The 19,803-nt window shown below is 41.8% G+C and overlaps 1 protein-coding gene across 2 annotated transcripts in view; it reads left to right on the top strand.

Moving 5' to 3' along the window:
- Positions 1 to 19,803, top strand: part of HMGA2 (high mobility group AT-hook 2) — a 166,878-nt gene that overhangs the window by 130,783 nt on the left and 16,292 nt on the right. For both annotated transcript variants that reach the window (XM_048835872.2, XM_048835873.2), the window contains one exon: positions 8,252 to 8,284. In XM_048835872.2, the coding sequence (XP_048691829.1) occupies positions 8,252 to 8,284 (33 nt within the window). The remainder of the gene's footprint in view (positions 1 to 8,251; positions 8,285 to 19,803) is intronic.

The raw sequence follows: 19,803 nt of genomic DNA, 5'->3' as shown, positions 1-19,803 counted from the left end.
CTGGATTCCTGTCAAGTTGCACCCTGAGACCAGATTCACAACATTACAAAAATAGCACCTCAGTGGGCACTAAGTGGGACCTTAGTTGGAAATGTTATCAGAAAAGGCAAAGAGACTGAACCACCTTCTCTCCCTTAAAAGTTTCAGGTTGAGGCATATTGATTGGGCATCATAGGCAAAGTCCGTTAAAGGGGTTTTCAACCTTTTTCTTTCTGAGGCCCCCCCAACATGCTATAAAAATTCCATGGCCACAACAACTGGTTTTCTGCATATCCAGTAGATTAAAAGCCACGGCCATGTTAGGGGATAGCAAGCAGAGCAATTGCCCAGGGCCCCACACCACACTGGGCCCCGCAAAGCTAACTTGCTTGGGCTTCAGGTTCAACCCTGGGTGGCAGGGCTTGGGCTTCATCTTTCTGTCCTGGGCCCTAGCGAGTCTAATGCTGGCCCTGCTCTCTGGTTTATTTTGACAGACCCCCCTAAAACCTCCTCCCAGGGGGCCCCAGATCCCTGGTTGAGAACCACATACCTTATCTGTTCTGTGGATAAACAGGGAGCTTCACTTCCCGCAGCTGTCAGTTTGTCACCTTTCAAGAGCTCTTAAAAAGTCACATTAAAGTTTTAAAATTTAGGGGCTTGTCTATACAGAAACGTAGTGCACGGCAGGCTGGGGTATGAATTTACGTTGCATCAGCATGCCATGTACTAAGCAGCCAGCAGAGCCTGCTGCCACCCAATCAAAGTTCCGTCATGCGCTATGATGCACTGCTGTTTCAAACAGCCACTTGGTGTGCTGCAGGCTGGTGCACTGTATATTCTCACCCTGGCTTGCCACACACTAAGTCTCTGTGTAGCATGGGCAGCAGGTAGCATAGGCAGGGGAAGGCTGTGCCTCCTCAAACAGCCTGTTGTGGCCCTGCCCATGCTCCATCCCCAGACTCTTGCCTGCTTCCAGTACCCTTCCCGCGCTTCTGTGGCTGAGAGGCTGGGGGCAGGCAGGCTGGTGCGGGTGCACACAAGACATCAGGGCTGGGGCCACGCCACACCGTGCGTCCGTCTAGCGCTGGGGGCACTGGGACTGCACCGCCTGCCTGGTGCTCCGGGGCTGGGGGCGTTCTGGATGCTCCACCCTCCTGGAACTGGTCCAGCCGCACCACCCACCACACTGCCTGCCTGATGCGCTGAAGCTGGGGGTGTGTAGGGGGAGGCGGCGGCTGCAGGAGGAGGTGCTCTGGGCTCCAGTGGGGGATGGAGGCAGAAGGGGAGGGCCGGGGGTAGCCCCCCTCAAGGGCGCATTCACTCGCCACCCATGCCATATAGATAAGCCCTTAGTTTCAGAAAAGTGAATGGAATGGGGGGAATGCTAAAAAATGAAAAGGTGGGGCAGAAAGAGAGCAAGGAACAGGGAAAATGATGGTGTAGACACTGCTATCGGGATGTGCAATGAAGAGAAGACTTTTTGTGCCCTCCTCCAGACCGTGAATCTGAGCAAGACCAAGTAGCACAGTTTGGCCCTAAATCACAGCTTCTGATGGTTGTGGCTATTAGTGGGCTCCCAGATTTGAATTCAATATAAACATATAGAAATGACTTAAAAAAACTGATTTCAGCTGAGTTACACGGTTGTAAACCCAGTGTAACACAATGGAGAATCTGACTTCTATACTTCAGTCAGAGATATAAGCCCCTTTTGAATGACTAATTATTTGTAACCTCTACTGCCCTAGAAGTTTAAGAGAAGTGTAGTTGATATTACAATTGACATATTTAAAATAATCAAAAATGTTTTATATCAAGGCAACAGAGTGTAAAATATATTCACATTCACCTACTGTGCGTTGAGTTTTGTTTACATCCTTGATAAACTGTTGGATATTGTTGATCAGTAATTAACAGTTGACAAGAAATGAGACTTTTCCTATTTACTTGCCAACAGTTCTTTTCAAACTTGAAGAATTCTTTGTGGAAAATCTGCCAGTAACTCTCAGTTATCCAGATGTAAATCCATTTAAATTAGTGTTACACTGGAATTATCCTGCTGTAAATGAGAGCAGAATCTGACCCATTGGCTCTTTCCCAGGGATTTCTCTCATGTTTTGATATTTTCCCCAGAACCTAAAACTATTAAAAACATAACAGGCGTCTAGCCCTCTGTTGTGAAGATAGATGTAAACACAAAGGGTGAAATCCTGGCTCTGCTGAAGTTAGTGACTAAACTGCCATTGACACTAGTGGGACTAGAATTTCACCCAAGGTGACCAAATACAAAGGCCATAAAAGTACCTAGATAAAAAGTTACTTTTGCCTGTTAAATCCTCATCTTGACAGGCTGAAATTTCCCTTTAATGTGCTTATCGTATTGGATATACATGTAACATGATAATTTCTGTTATCTGAATGGGTTTTCCTAGAACTAAGTTTGGAATATGCAAACAAGGAAGTATTCTATTAAATATTTATTGAGATAACTGAGTTCCTTGCTACTGTCATTAACAATTAGGATGAGAGTGGAGTTTACATTGCTATAGGCTAAAGGATATTGGTCTCCAGTGGTGTGGCTTGTGGGAGTTTGTGGGTTTCTGTAAAACTAGGTCCAGCAGCAGGTCAGTTTAGTAAACTAATAAATAGTTTTTCAATGATCCTACTTCGTCTTTGCTATTCAAATCTAAAAGTAGGACCAAGTAGGGTAGAAAATAAAGGCTAGAAATAGCACAGATTTACCAAAATTCTCCACAGATTACTGTTATCCCAGTTTATAAGACTACACAGATCACTATGAAATCTTTGCACTATAAGGGCCTGATGGTATTACTGTTAGATTCTAATGACCCATGGCTGTGTGCATACATAGACACCATGGTTGCCTGTTAACTGCAAACCTGGGCTGTAGGCAATAGAATTCATGATCTTTTGCTCCCCAAAATTTTCAGGCATTTTACTCACTGAGCTAATAGAGCTGTAGCTCTTGGTGACGGTTGGACATATATACTGTTTTTAGGTCTCTAACCACTGTAGTGCACAGTAGTCTCCAATTGAGAAATCTGCATACCTGGTTCTATTGGATAGAGGGCATTAATATGCATTTATATAAGCCAGTATATCACAAGTTCTGCACTGTGGATTCATGTATGCAGTTAAGAAGCGAAAAGCAGCCTTTATCCATAACTAAGGATCCACTCCAAATCTCCCAAAACATGGATCGCTAAATGTGCATGTCTTCCACAGTTATCAAGTAGGCAGGGGCAAGGTTGGATTTAAACTAGTTGAGGAAGGTGCGAGTTACAACAGAAATTATTGTGCCACCTCTTGAAATCGTTTGGAGGGAATATTTTTTAGTTTGGATTAATTTCAGTTTCGCTAGTATTATTTGAGTTCTTGAACCTTCTTGGATGTGCAGGTCAACAGGGATTTGTGCATATCATTTTACACTTCTGTTAAATTAGAGCTACAAATGCTAGGGTGACCTATGAAATGAGTTGATTGTCTAACTACAGTACTTAGTTGGCATTAGTGAAACCATCATAACTGCCATTAGTTTTTCACCTTTCTTGCTAATCTCACCAACAGAGCTACCTATGTATGATTGTATTGTCACTGTTGATATTGTACTCGCTTGTGGGTAAAACAGAGAACTTTAGTCTCCAGGGATTGTCCATTTGGCACCTTTCACAGCACTAAGCTCACTTTAATAAGGGAGAGAGACAGATCCAAATGCAGACTTTTAATATTTAAGAACAATGTGGATTGCTATACTTTGGGGATGGAAATCAATTAGTGGATTGAATTCATGCATAGTATTTTCATCTGTAATCATTATATATGTGTTCCAACATTGTTCATTTTATTTAAAAGAAAAGCTATGCATATTCTTCCAACCAACACCATGAAGTTTCAAAATGTAACTTATAACTCAGTTATAGAAATCTCCCAATTAATATTGAAAACGTTGGAAGGATTACTTGCATGACATTCAGCAAAGTGTATGAAAGCCCAGGTATGCACGCTAACAAGGGCTAACTTGGAATTCCTATTTGGAAATATAAACAGGGTGATAATGAGCAGGAGTATGGAGATGATATTGCCTTTGTATTTGGTACTGATGGAACCACTGCTGGAATAATGTGTCCATTTTAAAAAAAAATGGATTGAGTTCAAAGAAGAGCAACAAAAATTATTTGTGGACTGGAGATCATGTCTTACAATGAGAGAGTAAAGAAGCTCAAACTAGTCTACAAAGAGAAGGATTAAGAAGTGATTTGATCAGGGTCTGTAGTTCCCTACACAGGTAGACGATATCTGATTTATAGACTTTTTAGAGGAGGACGTTGTAGTCATTGAGGCAGGATATAATGAGGCCTGAGCAAGAGATTTGGCTGTGGGGAGGGAAAGGAAAGGATGCATCTTGGATGTCGAGAAGGAAAAGGTGGCAGGATTTGGATATGACCTGGATGTCAGGGCAAGAGAAAAGAAGTCAAAACTAATCCCTAGGCCTGGGTGACAGAGAGGACGGTGGTGATTGTCAGCAGTGATAGAGGATGAAGGAAGTGAAGAAGGTTTGTTAGGAAAGATAAGGAGTTGGGATTTAACTGTGTGAAGTTTAAGCTGAGGACAAGACATCTGAAAGGTCTGTTCATGTTGTCACCATAGTTGTTTTTTTCCATCCAAAGTGCAGTATCGGCCCATGAAAGTATACAGTTAATTTTATTTTGCTTTAGCTAGCACATTAAAACAACACAATTTTAAAGTTGGTGAAGAAAATCCTGCTATATTCTAGTTTCCATTTTATACTAAAAGACATTATTGCTATTTAAGTTCTCTTCTCACAGGAATATTTTTAATATCTGCCAGCATCTTAACACTTTTGCTTTGTATTCCCTGTAGTGCATGAATTTGGGGACGCAGTGTAAGACAGTGTCTTATAATCGTGTTTGACCAAAAGAGGTGAATTTTTCTTTCACGTGTCCAGAATTGTGACTGATATTCCAGGCAATATAAAATAGTCTACTTTTAAACTAGGCAAAAAATAACACTTGAAAGTTATATATTGAGCTAAGCTACTCCAAATGTGATCTTTGAAATAAACGAGACTACACATCTTTGAGAACAGTCAGAGATACAGAGATTTGCTGTACAGAATCCATAAGTAACACTCTCAGCTGATGGAGTCTTTTATTCAGGGCTCTCCAGTTCTGTGTACAATGTTATTTTGCTCCAAAGGATTTCTTTAAAGTCCTTTGTCTCTGGCATTTTTTTATAGATACTAACTTTTTTTTATATCCAAGATGATTTCTCTTTTACCCCAGCAAGATGTACATTTAAATGCAACAGCCTTTTGAATTAGAGGTGTCTCATTCCAAGACACTCATTGGAAGATGCAGAGATCTGTTAACACAATGAAGTGAAAGCTTAGTGAGCAGAGGAGGTTACATCATTAACTTGTCAAAGAGTTGACAAAGGAGCCAAAGGATACATAGCCACTACAGTCAAAGAAAGCATCACTAGAGCAGGACACATAGGCCCTGATTCTGTGCAGTCAGTTTCCCTGAACTCTCTCATTGCCTTCAAGGCCAGGGACACTCCAAGCCTCAGGAGACCAGACTAAATCCCGCTTGACTTTACCAAGCAATATTTGCAGCCCTTATGCAAACAAAGCACCCATTGATTCAATCTGCAGGAGCCCAGCCCATAAAAATCATTGTTTTCTAAGTGGCAAAGCTTTAAATGTCATGGGCTTCAAGGGAATATGCTGATTTACGCCAGCTAAGGATCTGACCCCTGCTTTAAAGCTTAATCTAAATCATACAGTTCTTCCTTATAAAAGCATAATAAACAGCATATCCAAGATCACAAATCCATAGTATTTTGAATCACAAGAACTCTAGCTAGCAAGCTCTCAGCAGTAAGATACCAAAGGTCCCGAGTGATTAAGAGTCTCATAAAACTTGGTCAGTATCAGAAACAGTTTCCAGGCAGGCAAAGTACAACATTTTCCCTTCACATTTTATGAATGACTGCAGTATTGTGCTTCAATCAGAGTCCTCTACTAAAGCCATTCATAAAAATAAAAACAAAACAAACACACACAAAACTTTCTAGGTTCAGTCTGAAGCCATCGGGTGCCAGAGGCTGGGAAAACATACTGGCAGCTCTAACCCCAACTGGTATTGAAAGTATTCAAGGGTCTTTTTGGTGGTCTGAAAAGTATGAAGTGCTATGTGGAAGGGCAGCTGGTAGAATTACTGTGACACATACTAGGCAAGGAGCCAGAGCTGGCCTTGTTTCAGACATTGTCTTTCCCCTCATTGAAGTGTCAGGAGCTAATTCATGGAAAATTTGGTGAGTTGGCAGCTCTTTCAGTGGATTTCATTGAGCTATAGTGTGCAACAGTCACATGAATGCAGGGTCCACTGCCAAAAAAAATGGGGATTTCTGAGCTGTAGGAATCAAGTCAGCCAGTGAGAATGTCTGTGGATTTTGTGTGGTTTGGGAGTAAACATGTGTACAGGTGTAATCAACAGGGGGAAGAAAAGTCAGGGAAGTGCTAATGATTGAGATTATTGATAAGCTTGATGAATGCTATTCTTACAAATGATTCTTTTGAACCAAATAATCTCTTTGCACCAAGACTCATTTCCCAAGAGGCAGCAAATGTGCTAATCAGCCCAGGGCCTGTAGTCACCTGGGAAAGACATCAACAAAAAAAGTGTGCATTTTTGATCACTTCTCCACTGCACAGTTATTCAATGGAAAAGAAAGGGTCAACGCTAAGATTTTAAAAAATGGACGTAGTAAATTGCACTTTCTTTTCTAGTATTTCCTTAGAGGTTTATGCAGAAATACAAAAACATATCAGTATCAGGACTCCATAGAATTAGAAAGATATTGCAGGTAAACAAAGTATCTGTTGCTAAAATAGAATGCTCTGTGGTGGGGAGTCTGAATTGATCCTAGCATCAGTTACCTTTGTTTTACATTTTCATTCATTTTTCCCACTAAAATATTGCTCTTAAGGACCAGATACATCAAATTGTTTATTTTGAAAAGTTTAAGCGATTTTCTAACACACTGTAAAGAAAACTAGCCTTTGTCTAGCTAAATGACTTGTTGGCTTATGCCCAAGTAAGGAGACAAACACAGGTCTTGAGCTGGGAACAGGCAAAGTTGGGAATAGGCAACACATCCATAAAGCAATGGCTAGGAAGAAAATCATTAGATGCAACGATTGTGCTTTGAATATATATATAAAAAAATTATGTGGGTGCACATTATGTGGGTTTCCCATTAAAGTTATTGGGAAAACTCCTATTGACTTCAGTGGGGCTAGGATTTCACCCTCTATGAGTGCTAAGTAGTCTTGTTATTTTGTACCTTTACCAAGACCTGTGGAGATCATGCTCTACAGGTCATCAGAGCCAGTCATTAGAGATAATATTTCAGATAGGACCTAGGAGCTTGGTGTGTGTATGTTAGCTCATCCGTCCCCCCATCCTCTTCTAGAATTAACTGTGTTGCTGGAATAAGTAAAATCATCAGGGGTCTACAATGGTGTTATGTGCCCATTCCCGGACCAGCCAGAACATAGGACCACAGAAATGCCACTTTTGGAGTATGAATGTGTACCTGTATCTACACAAACAGTTCTGAGGGACTGAATGGGGGTCAGCCTGCTTACAGAATGCACAGTGTCAGATATGAGGGAAATTTCTGGATAATATAAGCTTCCCAAAAGTTACTTGGTATGTACTCACACACACATACCAAAATCTAACATAGTATCAATAACATTACTTTTGAAACTAAACTAAAATTGCATCTTTGGGGACAAATTCAGAGGGGATATAGAAGGTGCTATAAGGCAGACTTCCTTAGAGTAACAGACTCCTCTACATTCAGATTCTATACCTGTTTAAACCCCCTCTTCTGATGTGTAAAGCTGCTGTAACACACACCCTGAGGAGCTGGAGAAAAGTGCATATTAACGCAGCCCTTACCTTGCTTTAACTTATCCCTTACATATATGTCTGCCTCCACAGAGTGTGCATTACATCAACTGAGACACCTTTACATGTTGGGTGAGGGGACGTAAGTATGTCTGGGGCGTCTGAGTGAGTGCAGGAGATGTGCACTATTTTTCACATCATCTTTGAATTTGGTCCTTTGTCTATATGTTGTTTCAGACATTAGAAAATGAAATATGGCCTCAATGTATTTTCTTGTTCATAAAAGGGCTAATATTTACTTTTCTTTGCAGCCGCAACAAGTGGTTCAGAAGAAGCCTGCTCAGGTAAGAAATGTTTATATGAATTAATTCTGTAGATTACCTTAATATCCTTTGTTCTTGAGCATGTAAATTAGCAATGTTTATTGTAAGTAATGCAATTAGTACTTAATAAATGGAAAAATGCACTGATCATTTAAATCATCCATTAAATCCACACAACAAAATAAACCCCACTTGTCCACTAAATATTTTTCAGAATAATTACATATAGGCCCCATTTCAGTCAAGTGTTTACATATGGGCTTAAGTCCATCCATATTCAGAAAAGTACTTAGCATGTGCTTAGTGCTTTGATGAATACAGATGGACTACTAAGGGTACAGAACTCTTCTTGATATAGGTCTGCTTTTTTTGAAGGAACAGAACTTTTGCTAGACTATGTTATGGTTTGAATGTATTACTGTAAAAAGAACCTGAATTAAAAATAGAAACAGAAAGTTCTAGTGGTAAAAAGATAAAAACTCTCCAAAAGCATGTGTAGGAGTCCAGTTTCTAAAAAAAACAATAAAACTACAGCCATGATTAATGAATGGTGTTGATACAATAATATTGCACTCTCCTAATGGTGGAGATAACATTCAGGATAATGCAGTAGGAATTCTACACTAAACTCAAATTCACCATCCCTCCCAGCCAGCAGAGACTCCAGGCACAGTTCAGCTGTGCAAAGAAGGACAGGATTCTGGGTGGGGCCTTGCATGAGGTGCATGCTTCTTACATGTTGCAGAGCTCCTCTCCGAAGATGGGCAGTACTACACAGTGGGCAGGGTAAAGGTAGACTAAGAGAAGGCTTGGACCAGAGGACCCATTGCTGCCTGGATCCTACTATCCTCCCCTCCCCACATAGGGGGCAGCAGAAGAGGCAACAGAGGGTACGTCTACATGGCAAAAAAACCCACGTGCACCAACAAGTCTCAGAACCCATGTCTATAGACTCAGGCTTGCGGGGCCTACGCTACAGCACTAAAAATAGTCAAGTGGATGTTCCAGCTCTGGCTCTGAAGCCTTGGAGGGGAGGTGGGTTTCAGAACCTGAGCTCAGCCAGAACATCCATATGGCTATTTTTAGCAGCATAGCACAGGAACAGAGAGCCCAAGTCTGTGGACCCGGGCTCTGAGACTCACTGCCGCAGGGGGTCGGGGTTCAGCCACTGGGCTGCAATAGCCTCCTTGGTGCAGCTTTGCAGCTGCTCTGCAGCCAAAGGTGGGCAGAGGGATTCCTCTCCATGGTGAGCACTAGAGTTAATAATTGCCCTTTTGCAACTCTCACTTTTAATCTCTGAATTTTGCTGTATTTATAGAAAACTAGAAATCAAGTAGAGAATGTATTTAACATGGAAGTAGGTAGATAACTCTGGATTTCTAAAAGGTAATGTAGCACTAGAACTATAGCTAAACTTCTGTTTACAAACAGATACATTATAAATATGAATGCAGTTATTTGTATGCCAAGTAAATGCAAAGAACTTTTTTTTAAACCCCTGGCAGCAGTGGTTTTCAACACAAGTACTGACTGGCCTTTACCATAGCAGCTGTAATAGGCATTGCTCTAAAACTACAATGAGCAGAGCCTCTTGCTGTCACTCGGCTCTGTTTCATGGCAATGAATGTAGACTGTCGTCATGGGTGCACACATACTAAAATGGCTCTAGGCTGAAAAGGAGGAGAGGTAGCAATAGGAAGTTTGGGTGCCTGACATAAATGGCCTTCACTCTGTCCAATTGCCTTTCTTTCTTTTCTTTTACACTACTGAATTTCCCTTTAAAGGAGAGGAGTTCAGACTCAGAATTAACAACAAGAATATGAGCTCATGCGAGTTTCCTAATCTGAGCTGCCTAAGGAAATAGTGATAAATTATATAAACATGCGGACTACATGGAAGTTCATGAGGATAATGTAAATCTTACCCTGCATTCAGAGGAATCTCTTCCTTTTCCATCTGTTTCCTTCAAAATATCCTCACAGATGGCTTTTCAATGTGGCAGTCTGGATTAAGTTAGAAGCGTATCTTTTCTTCATCAGCGGGGCTTTGAAAGGTTACGTTCAAGCACTGCTATGTGATAGTGAGCATGTTGCCACAGTTTGGTTGAATAAAAGAAGCATAACCCTTGATCAGACTTATCATTGAATGCTGTGGTTTGAATGTCTGGAGATGTTCATTCTCAAGGATTTTGGATTAGTATTAATTTACATCCAGCTGTTACCCTTGTTGCCAGCTCAGATGGAATGACTGTTGATTGTTTTGCATTTTAAAAGGCACAGAAGCAAAAACAGATAGCTCTCTTGTAGTGATAACAGTTCTGTAAATGTCACCATCGCCTAGGTTTTAGGCATTCTCCAGGTCTCAGGCATTCTCTAAATCTCCTTTTATGGACAGCTGCTGTCCAGTCTAAGGCCATGACAATGCTATGTAAAAACCTATGATAGCTTCAAACATCCACAGAACCCTGAGGATTTCCCATCTTGCAGGTGGTAAATGCAACAGCAGGTTCCACTGGGAAGAGATATGTCCACAGAATCAATGCAAACATGTAAATCATACAATCTGTATGTATTCATGATGGTCACCAGGTGACTTGTATCAGTGGGGAAACACACACACACAGTACAGTGAACTTGTACTGGAAAATCTAACTGCAAGCCATTAGTAAGTTTACAGTCTCCATGAGGGATAGGTGTCTAAAAATCTCGAAAGATGAGAAGTGTCAGATATCCGCTTCAAATATGTTTTAGTCACCAGAAAAAAACAAACAAACAGATCTTACTAGTAAGATCTACCATATTCTCATTTAAGTGACTAAGTAAGGACTAAGTAGCCACTTTCCTAATTTTTAAATGATTTGTAACATCTGGATCCTCAGCTGATGGCATATGGATTAGCTGCGTATGCATCCGATGAAGTGTGCTGTAGCTCACGAAAGCTTATGCTCTAATAAATTTGTTAGTCTCTACGGTGCCACAAGTACTCCTGTTCTTTTTACAGATACAGACTAACACGGCTGCTACTCCGAAACCTGCGTACTTAAGTAATACAAAATAAATTGATATTTTTAGGGAATCATGAAAGTTATCAGAGTTTTTTTGGGGAACAGGACATGTTTTATTTTTATCTTTTCTGCAGCATAGAAATAGTCTGAGTCTGAAACAAGCTTTTGAAACTGTTTAATGATCCATGTGGAGGGGGAGCCTAAAAATCAGAGATGTTAGAGTCTCTGGATCTCATAACTGAATTCAGAAGAGAGAACATGAGTCCAAATATATTTTACCAGCAGTTAAGTAACTTTTTTTACCTAATAGTAACTAAATTGCTTACATTAAAAAAAAACAAACACGCCAAGCAAACGAATACAATAACAACAATAAGAGGAAAAGAGAAAAGCATTATTTTTGAATAGGTACAAAGGCAAATCAAGTACATTTTTTGTGTGTCTTACTTGTTAATTAAGGTCCTGGTTCAGGAAAGAATCCCTGTCTTCATTACAGTTAAGCATATGCTTAAGTGTTTTCCTGAATTGGGGTCTAAACTTTGCTCCAGCAACTTGAACATCCGACGTGCTGCCTACCCTTTGCAAGGAATGGCATGCCTTCAGTGCTCATTGATTCAATTATTCAGTATCACACAAGTTTAATCCTCTAAGGACTAAAGTCCATTGGACTTCGTTCATCTTCCCATTGACTTCAAGTGGCTTTGAATCAGTCCCTTAGCGCATAAGGATAAATCTAGTTATTCTGCTTATTGAAGCTGAGAATTGGAAGTTTATAATTCATAAGAGGCAGGAAGCTTTATTGTCCAATAGCACATATAGTTTTTACCTGAAACTAATTCCATAGGGGTGACAAGCACCACTGCAAAAGAATTTCCAAAACATTTGGTTATCTTGCTTTTTGTTTATTTATTTATTTTAAGCAAATATTGGCTGTGTTTATGGAGACTTCAAGGGCAGTGGTAAGGACGGTTGTTGGAGCTGGTCAAAATTTTTTGCACAAAAAGTTCACAGCAATTTGGCCTTTTTTTAAAAAATGGACTCTTTTGCCAAAAATTGTTGATATTTTTGAAATGTTTCTGTTTTTTTGTGAAAGTTTTGTGATGTTTTAATCAAATTTTTAAATTGAAATTATGTTTGAAATCATCATTAAACATTTTTGCTTACCCAAAATGCAGCTTTCTGTGAACAAAAATATTCCAGAACAGTTTTGGACATGATTTTGATTAAAAATTGTTCTTAAATTTTACAGAAACTTTCATGGAAAATGGGTCAAGTTTGAAACAGTTTTTCTGTTTTTTGACTAGCTCAAATGTTTATATTTAAAATAACTCTAAACATTGATTGGCATAAAACAAATAAAAATTAGAGCAGGGGTCAGCAACCTTTGGCACGCGGCCCATCAAGGTAGTCCACTGGCGGGCCACGAGACATTTTGTTTACGTTGACTGTCTGCAGACACGATCCCCCGCAGCTCCCAGTGGCCGGGAACAGGAGCTGCAGGGGGGCCGTGCCTGCGGATGGTCAATGTAAACAAAATGTCTTGCGGCCCACCAGCGGATTACCCTGATTGGCTGCGTGCCGAAGGTTGCTGACCCCTGAATTAGAGTAACAACAAGCTGATGAATTGCAGAATCAGGTTCAAAAATTAGGAGGTGGCGCTACTCTCCAGTGTGAAAGGAGAGAGACAAGATTGATTTCTATTCCCAGCCTCTCAATTTCCCACCCGACAGTGCAGCATCGGCGGAGTGCTTAAGCCTGATCGACACCACAACGTTTTGAAAATAAATAATCACACTCCTTAGTCAACATAGCTATGCCAATAAAACCACTGATGTAGACACAACTATGCCGACAGAAGAATGCTACTGTTAGCATATGTCAGGGTTCCTTCCCCACTCTGAACTCTAGGGTACAGATGTGGGGACCCACATGAAAGACCGCCTAAACTTATTCTTATCAGCTTAGGTTAAAAATTTCCCCAAGGTACTAACTTTGCCTTGTCCTTGAACAGTATGCTGCCACCACCAAGCATTTTAAACAAAGAACAGGGAAAGAGACCACTTGGAGACGTCTTTCCCCAAAATATGCCCCCAGGCCCTACACCCCCTTTCCTGGGGAAGGCTTGATAAGAATCCTCACCAATTTGTATAGGTGAACACAGACCCAAACCCTTGGATCTTAAGAATGATGAAAAATCAATCAGGTTCTTAAAAGAAGAATTTTAATTAAAGAAAAGGTAAAAGAATCACCTCTGTAAAATCAGGATGGAAAATACTTTACAGGGTATTCAGATTCAAAACACAGAGGATCCCCCTCTGGGCAAAACCTTAAAGTTACAGAAAACAGGAATAAACCTCCCTCTTAACACAGGAAACATAAAAGTCACATAAAACAAAAGATAACTAATCCGCCTTGCCTGGCTTACCTATACTGGTTGCGATATTGGAGACTTGGATTAAGATGGGTTGGAGAAGATGGATTTCTGTCTGGCCTCTCTCAGTCCCAAGAGAGAACAACCACGTAAACAAAAGGTACAAACAAAAGTCCCCCCCCCCACAGATTTGAAAGTATTTTGTTCCCTTATTGGTCCTTTGGGTCAGGTGCCAGCCAGGTTAGCTGAGCTTCTTAACCCTTTACAGGTAACAGGATGTTGCCTCTGGCCAGGAGGGATTTTATAGCACTGTATACAGAAAGGTGGTTACCCTTCCCTTTATATTTATGACAGCATAGCTAATTAGAGAGACAAGGTGGGTGAGGTAATATCTTTTATTGAACCAACTTCTGTTGATGAGAGTTGGTCCAGTAAAATATCTTACCTGACCCGCCCTGTATCTCTGATATCCTGGGACCGACTTGGCTACAACAACACTGCATACGATGTAGCTAATATCATTCCAGTAGATGATGGTGTAGCTATATTGGCAGAAGAGCTCCTTTTGTTGGCTTATACTGCATCTACACTAGAGGGCTCTGTTAGCATAGCTATACAGCCATAGCTATACCAGCCAATGTAGACTCTGTAATGTAATGTAGACTCACTCCAGAGCAACTTCTATCACTTCAGATGATGAGAGTGTAGGATTGTTGGGTGTGGTTTCTACAGGAAGTTGTCTCTAGTCTTCTTTGGGCAGTAGGATGTTACCATGACAGCGTGCCTCAAAGGTTGTTATGATAAGCAAGAAAAAAACCCACCAGGACAGATTTTGAGAGCTCTCACAGCACGTCAAAAGATGTCTGTTCAGAAAGAAAAAATAAAAACAGACAAGTAATGATTAGCAGTTTAGTGTCTGATTTTGTAAACAGATGAAGCAATAAGCTAAACTGTATTAAAGAACTAGGGGTTAGAAGAGGAAGTCACATGTTTTTTGGAAGGGAGTTTCTTGTTGTTTATATGACATCACTACTGAGCAGAATCTAAAGAATGTTACTGAGCCCTAGGCTCTTTGTAGATCCCCAAACTGGTCTAAGATTTAGATTTCCTTGGTTTTAAATATTTTATGTAATTTTTGTTTATTTTGTAACTATATTGAGTGACATTTTTGAGACTTCTGCTTCCCAGAAACTCCTCTTTAAATGAGTTAAACAAGCCAACTGGGATTTTTCCTGGCCAAGAAGGAAGGGAAGGGAGAAAAATTACCTTTAAAAAAGAACATGTTGAGGTTAGTCACCTTTAAAAAAGTCCCAAATCACAAGACCAATCTGAAGAGCTCAGTTCATGTTTGTAAGGTGATCTGAAGATAAAAGTAACTGGGCAAGCTCTAAGCATTATTATTACTCTATTATTTTGCATTTAAATAGTGCCTTTTATCACAAAGTGGTTACCAAAATTGTGTAGATGCATCAAGCTGAAAATGCAGACACCTGTTAGGCAGACGGTGACAACCAGTGAGCCAGCACAAGTATAGCTCCCTACATTGAAATTCACCTTTATAAGAACTAGCATTGATCATGACTGATTTGAACATTTTCTCTTATGAAACCTATTGAAAACACCAATGATAAAGCTATTGAAGGGTTTACTTAGCATTTCCACCATTTCATCAAGAATATAGAGTATGCCCCTCAGGACTTTATAAAGTGAATTACAAACACATGCACACATCATGACCCACTCCCTCAAAGCATTTCCCTAATCCTGCCCCAAGTGCGTAGCCCAAGAAACCAAACTCTGCTCAGGAGGGGAGTTTCTGTGGAAGGGAGGGAAAAATCTTCCCTAGGCTGAACAGCCTCAGGGCTGGAGTATCCATTGGAGTGCTGGCTCCCCTCTGGAAGGGGAATGAAGGATCACCTTGTGGTTCCATGGGAGTTAGGTATCCAGGCGCTTTTGAATATCCTACAAAGCACCTGTCTTCATGTTCAGATGCCAGAATACCTATAAAAATCTGGTCTTTAGTCTCTCTGGCCCACATCCTCCAAGGTATTTAGGTGCTTGACTTCTACAGAAATCAGTGAGAGTTAGGCACCTAAATACCTTTGAGGATCCGGCGTGGGTGGCGCGTGGCTCCACCATTCAGGGAGGCTGGCCCAAGTGCTGGAAAATCCCCCAGTGCCTGGACCGGGGTCCCGCCCCTGCTCAGTCTCCTCCACCTCAGGCCCCGCCCATGCTCCACCCACACTCTGCCCCAGGCCCCGGTCATGCTAGGCTTCATCCCCCAAGCCCACCCCTGCACACCACTCACCAAGTCCCTCCTCTCCTCCACTCCCTCTCACCCATGGTCCCCCTACCCTCTGAGTCCTTCCCCTTCCCCTGAGCGGCAGGGGGAGCACAGGAGGGTGGAGGGACCCAGCAGGCAGTGGGCACCTTGAGGGAGGGGGGTGGAGGAGAGGAAGGAGTCAGGACTCAGCTAGCGGGGGGACCATGGAGGAGGGGGTGGAGGAGGGGAGGGACTCAGCAAGCAGCAGGAGGTAGGGGCCTCTCAGGAGAGGAGAGGAGGGACTCAGTGAGAAGCGGCAGGGGCCTCAGTGGAAGGGCAGAGCAGGGACCGAAAGAGGCGGAGCATGGGTGGGGTCAAGGGCAAAAAGCGGGAGAGGACTTCAGGAGCGGAGTGCAGGCAGAGCCACCACAATCCAGTCATCCACACTCTCAAAGGCAGTGGGTCAGCAGTTGTGCCGCAGGGGAGGCTTAGCCCCCTCTGGTCTATTCTACCCGCTGCCTATGAAATCTGGGGATCTGCTCCCCATCTGTAAAACTGGGGAAGGTAGCGCTTCCCTTTGATTTTGGTGCCCAAACACCTTTAAAAAGCTATCCATTGGGCACTATGTTTAATTTGTTCTCATGGTGTCTGGACAGCATAGAGGACTCTGAGTGTCTTATGCACCTCCATGATGTTTTGTCCTGGGGCTGGAGCTTTCCCTGGGACTGCTCCACTCTGGGTAAGGCACTGCAGTTTGGGGGAGCCTTGTGCCATGGGCTCAGGGCTTCTGCCCGAAGGGAGTGCCAGGGGTCAGCCTCAGCTCCAGGGGCTCGGGGCACCAGGTTTACATACCAAGCACATATCACAGACCCTCGGTTGACAACCGCTTGACTAGATTACCTTCTTGGGTCCCTTCCAGCATTTCATTTCTGTGATTCTGTTTTGAGTGCCATAATTTCTGGGTGCCTAACTTGATACACCTTAGAGGGGCCTGATTGCCAGATTGAGCACCCACTCTCTAAATTCAGACCTCTTGAAGGTGTCTCCAGAAAGACATCAAAAAATTAGAACTCCCAGAATCACTAGTTGTTTTTGAAAATCTTGGAGTTTGTCTTACACCTGTAACAACAAAGACAATCAATAAATCAGTTGTGACAGGGCCTCTCTCCGTGATGCCCCAATGGGACGCTACTCATGCTGTTGTAGGGATGCCAACGATTTGTTGCCACCTCTCATTGTCCGGGGCAGTGGCACTTTAGCCTCTGGCCAAGGCACACTTGAGTCTCACCCCTTCCAAGTATTAAAGTTAAAAGCTAAAGGAATACTATGAATTCAAAACTAGGGTTGTCCAAGGTGTCTTTGGCAGGATGCCACCCTTCTCGTCAGGACTTGTCTTCATTCAGCCAGTCAGTAGTCTTCCTGGTCTCAGTTGTCCCATCCCCCAGGAGGTTTGTCCAGGCAGCAAGTGGTCTCAGATTATTGGCTGAAACCAGGCTTCTCTCACCAACAGAGAAGCAGAGCTTTAATCTCCTTGTTGGTCAGCCTCAAATCAAGCTGGATATCCCTCTTCACTCCTGACGTGCTACTGGTGTGGTGGGGCAGAGGCAGTTTGATCCACAGGCCCTTTATAACCCCATCCTTGCCAGTCTGTGGCCTGTATGCCCCATCACACTAATCACTGAAGGTGATGTGAGTTGGAGTGTTACTTCAAAAAAGAGACATTTATCGTATCCAGGAGACAGGGTATCATGGAACACCTGTAGAGTTATGGGTGTTTAGCAACTTTTACAATCACGTTCATAGATCCTAATCCCAAGCTAGTTAAGTCAATGGAAAGACTACCATTGACTTGTTTGGGGTTTGGATTAGGTCCTTAAATGCTTGGATGTACTGAAATAATACAAGGACATAACTGATCAACTACATCAGAAAGGGTGGAAGATGAAGCACTGATGTATTAGTGTGTTCTTCTCAGAAATGTACCACATCTTCTCAGATGACAAAACTGATTCACAGTTTAATTTCCTATACGAAGATATCTATTACCCAGTGCTTGAAATCTCCAAGCCCTTGGTCTTTTCAGACTGGTTCGCATTTTGTACTGTAATACATACAAACATTTAGTTATGAAGCAGCAGAAATAGAATAAGAAATTTTGGGCAAATATAGGAACCACAGAATGATTAAATGAACCAGTGAATATAATACATTGTCATCTATTAAATATTGAGTCTTTGACTGTTATTGTCAGTTAAGGTCCTTACATACCAAGCACAATTTAAAAAAAACAATTTGTTGAGTGGAAATAGCTGTGTGCTCCATCATCATTTATTGATGTACACTTCCTGGGAGAAGACGATTGGGAGAAAAACATTTTATTCTTTAGGGATTCCTCAGTATTTCTGGCATTTTATAAAGTCTCACTCTGGAAACTGTCCCTTGAAGATTAATTGATAAGCCCCAATCCCCCAACTCCTCCCCCCAACACACACACCAAAAAGCCCCTTGGAATATGAGTAGGAAGCATTACACAGCTACTCTATTAATGATGGGCAGTTATAGAATTGTTTTCTTTGAAATCACAGTTATATCACACAACACCAGTGCTGATTGATGTGTCCGAACATTACCACATATTGGCAGCCAATCAGAGCAGGATACCAGCACCTTTGCTAAGACCATGCAGGCGTACCAGCATGCCCCCTCATGTGCATTAGCTGGACATTAGAGAGTAAAACATCTTTTAAAAAATCCTGAAAATCCATTATGCACAAAATCACAGAACACACACACATTTTAAAAATGTTTAACTCCAGCTGAGTCCACATCCTTTGGAATAGAACTCTCACCATGCCAGCCTCTGGCAGCGTGCTGGGAGTAAGCAATCTTGCTTGTGCATTGGCTCTAACTTGAAGGTTCCAAAAGCCACCATTATCCCAGTGCTGCGCTGGCCTGTGCAAAGGGCTGGAGACTGCAGGCATCCTGTTGCAATAGTAAAATGTGATTACGGATATCATGGTAATACTGTGGTTATAGACACAGGGTAATATTTTCGAAAGCACCAAAGTGTAAGCAGCTGAGGTCCCATTAAAAGTCAAGTCACTTATGCACGTCTGAAAATGGGATTTAGGCACTTTTGAAAATTTTGCTCACAAGCTGTACTTTTTTTTTTAATGATCGCTAATTTTGTTTAAATACACTAGAGTATTGCCATGATACCCCTTGCTTTACCTTAACCCTGTTTATAGCACTTAAGACTCTTGGCATCTGATGAAGTGAAGGGAAAACCAGCATGAAAAATCATTCCTAAACTTGCTGAATTTTCGGTCAGCAGGCTGCTGAAGTAGTTTGATTCTGATCTCTGAACTCTGATTGTTTGATTCTGATCTCTGAACTCTGGTTTTGAAGATAATCTGCCACCCTACAGCCATGGGGGAAAAAAGGAGAGAAATAAAAAAAAACAAATCACCTACATTCTGCCTGAATTTTCATCTCTCGTTTCCCACATCACAGTGTATAATGTCTCACAGAGTTACAACAATGGCTGATCTCACAGATAGGATGGGCTGGGGGTGGAGGGGGGAAAGAGAGCTCTGTATTGAAACCAGATTAGGAGTCTGACAGAATGAAACACTGAGCTCTAGGACCCAGTAGATCTACAGTCAGGACAGTGAATGGGTTTTTTTCCTCCCTATTTCCCATGGCTATTTTGAGGCAAAATCTGGAAACTAAAATCAGAACAACAAAGGGACAGATACAGTATTTTAGGCAGCCTCCCCTTCACTTTAATGAAGTCTTCCAAAGAAGAATGTTATATAATGAGGCGTTAACTGCAATTTATTTTAGTTCATTTTTTTACATTTAGGAAGAGGAAAACAGATGAACACTGAGGTATAAACTTC

The sequence above is a fragment of the Caretta caretta genome, chromosome 1 (genome assembly GCF_965140235.1).
Source record: "Caretta caretta isolate rCarCar2 chromosome 1, rCarCar1.hap1, whole genome shotgun sequence".
Lineage (NCBI taxonomy): Eukaryota > Metazoa > Chordata > Testudines > Cheloniidae > Caretta > Caretta caretta.
Note: the sequence above shows the minus strand (reverse complement) of the source record. Positions and strands in the feature narration are given on the sequence as shown.